This window comes from Hypomesus nipponensis, chromosome 2 (genome assembly GCF_054491055.1).
Source record: "Hypomesus nipponensis isolate SF chromosome 2, ASM5449105v1, whole genome shotgun sequence".
In the NCBI taxonomy this organism is placed as follows: Eukaryota; Metazoa; Chordata; class Actinopteri; order Osmeriformes; family Osmeridae; genus Hypomesus; species Hypomesus nipponensis.
This window is the reverse complement of record NC_140362.1, coordinates 22,275,328-22,280,000: the sequence shown is the minus strand read 5'-3', so window position 1 is coordinate 22,280,000 and position 4,673 is coordinate 22,275,328. Positions and strand designations below refer to the sequence as shown.

Sequence of the window (4,673 nt, the reverse complement as noted above, 5' to 3'; positions counted from 1 at the left end):
GAGACCTTACCTTTCTAACACCTGTCTTCTTCCTGTCTGAACTCTCTCCACCGTCCGCTTCATTGTTCTCTCTCCGCTGGGTCATGGCAGTAGCTCATTGTGCTGCTTCACTAATCAGACCCTAATTACCATCAGTGCTAAACACAGGCTACACACACACACAGATGTAGAGAGCTCAAATCTGATCTGTTTGATTACGGTGACAGGAAGCTCACCAGGGTGAGCCCGGTCATGCTGGTGTGGATCAGACCCATGCACTGTGGATGGATGGAAGGTTTTACCTGCTCAGAAGATCCGCTAGAAACACAGGACCATTTACAGCAGCAACACACGCATGTTCATATGAATATCATCACAGCATCCTGTGGGATCATGTGGATGGTGTTGTTGCTGATGGCTTTGGGTCGTAGTCTTGGTCTGCTGCTGTGTGGCACACAGAGTTTCCTGAAGGACCAAAAATAAATATATCTAACAGCCATCAGCCAAACACATGCAAGATGTGATTAGACAGACGCTTAATCTCTCTTTCACACACACAGTCACACACACACACACAGTCACACACACACACGCCCTCATCCCCTCTGGGTGACTCCTGAACCAGACACTGACTCCTGAACCAGACGTCCTGCTGTTGTAGCGTGAGAAGAGCATCACACGCACGTTGTCTCAAACCTTCTCTTCACGTGCTCGTTAACGTTTGACCTGCCAGATCTGCCTTCACACCTCCCAGTCACACACACTGATACAGCAGACAAGATCCGCTCGCTCGCAGCGCACGCTGCTGTACAGGGATGGCAGCTACGCACGTCACAACCAGCTGAATGACATTAGTCAACTTTTGATTTCACACCAAAAAGTTTCAAGTTTATACATTTGTTAGACTTTTTCCAAAAAGTTGTTCTGAATTTTTGTAATGAAAGGAGAAGAGGAGAACAGAGAAGGGCAGACAGTAGATTACAGTAGAGTACAGTAGAGTCCTCATCAAGTACTCCTTTTTGTAACTTTTTTTTTCATACAGAAGACGACACCAAAACATTTCTATTTTTTTTATTTTTATAAAATAGATCATATTTTTTTACCTTTAGAAACATTTTTTCCGGGGGAAACTTTTTTCTTCACACAACACGATACCAAAAGGTTTCAAGTTTGTTTTGAAGCAAGTCATTTTAGAAACGTTTTTTTGAAATGTTTTTTCAACCTTTCAAACTTTTCTTTTACACGCAGTAAAAGGAGAGGAAAACAGGGACTCCTAGAATAGAGTACAGTAGGGTCCTCGTCAAGTACTCATCAATGATGAGATTCAACCTTTAGAAACTTAGGAACTTTTTTTCCACACACAACACCAAAATGTTCCACACACAACACAGGTTTGTACGTGTGTCTCTGTCAGTGCTGTCCGATGGGACAAGGTTGTGTTGGGGGTTGGGTGTGTGAGGCCACCCCCTCCAGCTCAGGAAGAAGCAGGAAGTGTGTGGGAAGGAGGGAGGACATGAACAGGAATCACTGAATCATCGTAAACACTGTCTCAACATCAGGATGCTGTGTCACTGGTGCTGCTGAAAGCGTGGCTCTGTCTGTGTGCTGTCTCTCATGGCTGAAGCATCATTAGAGGTATTTTTAGCCCAGACCAGGTGTGTGTCACCACTAGGAGAGATGATCTGGTTTGGACACCACAGTTCCACAGTTCCACAGTTCCTGTCTGTTGTCAAAGTGCTGATGTGCAGTGTTGGTCTCACACAACCTCTCTGTCCCTTCCTCGCTCCTCTGTCTCTCTCTCCCTCATTCTCCCCACCCCCCCCCCCCTGCTCCCCATCCCCCCCCCTCTCTCCCCACCCCCCCCCCTCTCTCCCCATCCCCCCCCCTCTCTCCCCATCCCCCCCCCTGCTCCCCACCCCCCCCCCTCTCTCCCCACCCCCCCCTCTCTCTCCCCATCCCCCCCCCTCTCTCCCCATCCCCCCCCCTCTCTCCCCATCCCCCCCCCCCTCTCCCCATCCCCCCCCCCTCTCTCCCCACCCCCCCCCCTCTCTCCCCATCCCCCCCCCTCTCTCCCCATCCCCCCCCCCCTCTCTCCCCATCCCCCCTCTCTCTAACCCTAACCCTCCAGATGACTTCAACCCTGTGATTCCTAAACTGGAGAAGAGTGTTAGTGGGAGCAGCCCGTCCAGAGACCGTCTCCTCATCACCGTGGCGATGCTCCTGCTCGCTGCCCGCCTCATCTCCTAGCAACGGTCGTCTCCACTGGCGTTGTCTCCGTGGACAGCGGCCCCGGGGGGGCGGGGGGGGCCACAGGCTGGGAAAAGAGAGGGACGAGGGAAGGGATGGAGCTGGATAGAATGTTCCATAAAGGAAGATTTCCAGCTCTCAATTTTGGTGTTTTGGGGACCTTAGGTGTGTGTGTGTGTTTAACAGATAGGTCTGCGTGTGTAAAAGACGTGTGTGTGTGTGTGTCATGAGTTGGAAGGCCTTCAGGTGCTTAGTGCTGTGGGGCGCCACAGGCTGAGCACTGTGTGTGTGTGTGTGTGTGTGTGTATGTGTGTGTGTGTTTCAACATGCTGTAGACCAAGCAGGTTGAAACCTGCACACCTATCAAAGCATTTAAAACACGGTGAGGGCGGAGCGAGAGTCCTTCCACAGTAGTAGATCACAATCCCATCAAACAAACAGATCTCACCAGATCGCTGAAGCAATTCTAGGGATCTGATTGGTTGACTCGCCATCTGTGGCTGAAATAAATGACAAAACGGATCTCTGCTGAACCGAACTGAATGATTATTGCCTTTTAGATCTCCCCCAGGGATCAGGGGACCTGCATGGTTTGGATTGGACACTATAAGCCAATGCAGGCTGGGGTTAGAAGACTAGTGAACGTAACGTAGCTCGTAGGATGTCAACACAACACTGACTGATAGGAGGGTTTTCAAAGTTTCTCTTTTTGTTTTGTTTCCATCCAATGAACCGGTGACCTGGTCCTTGTTTCGCACTGGGCTAGTGTAGCAGTTTGATCAAACCGTGGACTTAAGGTGGAGCATTTTGTTAATGTGACTGGTCCAGTGGGTTGGTGACTTGGAAATTTGTCCATGACAACAAAACAAACACACCACAAAGGTGTTTGAGAGGCAGAGTGAAACAGATGAAGACATGTCGATGATAGAACCCTCCAGTGGTTCCAGGTATGTGATTCTCTGTGGTAAGGTAGAACCACACAGTAGAACCACACGGTAGAATCATAATTGCTTGATACGTTCCTCAACCTCTGTCTCGTCCATCCTCCTGCTTCTCTGAGGTTGTAGGGTTAAATAAAGCGCAGGCACAAAGACTGTCAACCATGTGCTCCTCCTCATCCTCTCCCCTCGACACCACCTGACTGACCGGAGAGGAGCGAGAAGGAAGGAGGAGAGGCCGAAGAGCTGGAGGAAAGGAGGTGCTGGAAAAGTGTATGGTGTTGTGGATGACCAGAACCTGCTTGCTGGACTGACATGAGGACAGGAGGAACACATCAGACTTCTTTACTCAGCTATCCAGCGGCCCAAACACAGTGTCAGGGAGTGTGTGTGTGTGTGGATGTATACCTGCAGCAGTACGTGTGTGTGCGTGGATGTATACCTGCAGCAGTACGTGTGTGTGCGTGCGTGGATGTATACCTGCAGCAGTACGTGTGTGTGTGTGTGTATGTATACCTGCAGCAGTACGTGTGTGTGTGTGTGTGTGTGGATGTATACCTGCAGCAGTACGTGTGTGTGTGTGTGTGTGTGTGGATGTATGCCTGCAGCAGTACGTGTGTGTGTGTGTGTGTGTCATTATTAGATTACTAAGAGCAGCAGAGAACATGTAGATCAAACAGTAAACTGCAGAAGAAGCTAAACCATAGTTATGTGTATGAATAATATGTGTATGAATATATAACACCTGCTAGACCTTGAACATGAGGATCACATGGTTATGTGTGTAAGGGAACATATACTGTAGGATAGAGGACTAATGTCGACATACTTTACCAACCTAATCCATTGCTCCTAAAGAACTATTTTTCACAGCGACTTGCACCTTATGAACCATGGTAGCACTACAGTGCTGTGAGAACAGTGGACTTACTGTTGTAGCTCTGGTAATGATGATGATGACTGTGATCATGGTAATGATGATGATGACTGTGATCATGGTAATGATGATGACTGTGATCATGGTAATGATGATGATGACTGTGATCATGGTAATGATGACTGTGATCATGGTAATGATGATGATGACTGTGATCATGGTAATGATGATGACTGTGATCATGGTAATGATGATGACTGTGATCATGGTAATGATGATGACTGTGATCATGGTAATGATGATGATGACTGTGATCATGGTAATGATGATGATGACTGTGATCATGGTAATGATGATGATGACTGTGATCATGGTAATGATGATGACTGTGATCATGGTAATGATGATGATGACTGTGATCATGGTAATGATGATGATGACTGTGATCATGGTAATGATGATGACTGTGATCATGGTAATGATGATGATGACTGTGATCATGGTAATGATGATGATGACTGTGATCATGGTAATGATGATGACTGTGATCATGGAAATGATGATGATGATGACTGTGATCATGGTAATGATGATGATGACTGTGATCATGGTAATGATGATGACTGTGATCA

General features: G+C 47.7%; 1 protein-coding gene across 1 annotated transcript in view; it reads left to right on the top strand.

Annotated features, from left to right (window-relative positions):
• efna3b (ephrin-A3b) overlaps window positions 1-3,630 on the top strand; it is a 38,544-nt gene extending 34,914 nt beyond the window's left edge. Inside the window, exon 5 of the mRNA XM_084668984.1 lies at window positions 2,108-3,630. Coding sequence (XP_084525110.1) covers window positions 2,108-2,226 — 119 coding nt within the window. The 3' untranslated portion in view covers window positions 2,227-3,630. The remainder of the gene's footprint in view (window positions 1-2,107) is intronic.
• The last annotated feature ends 1,043 nt before the right edge of the window (window positions 3,631-4,673 follow it).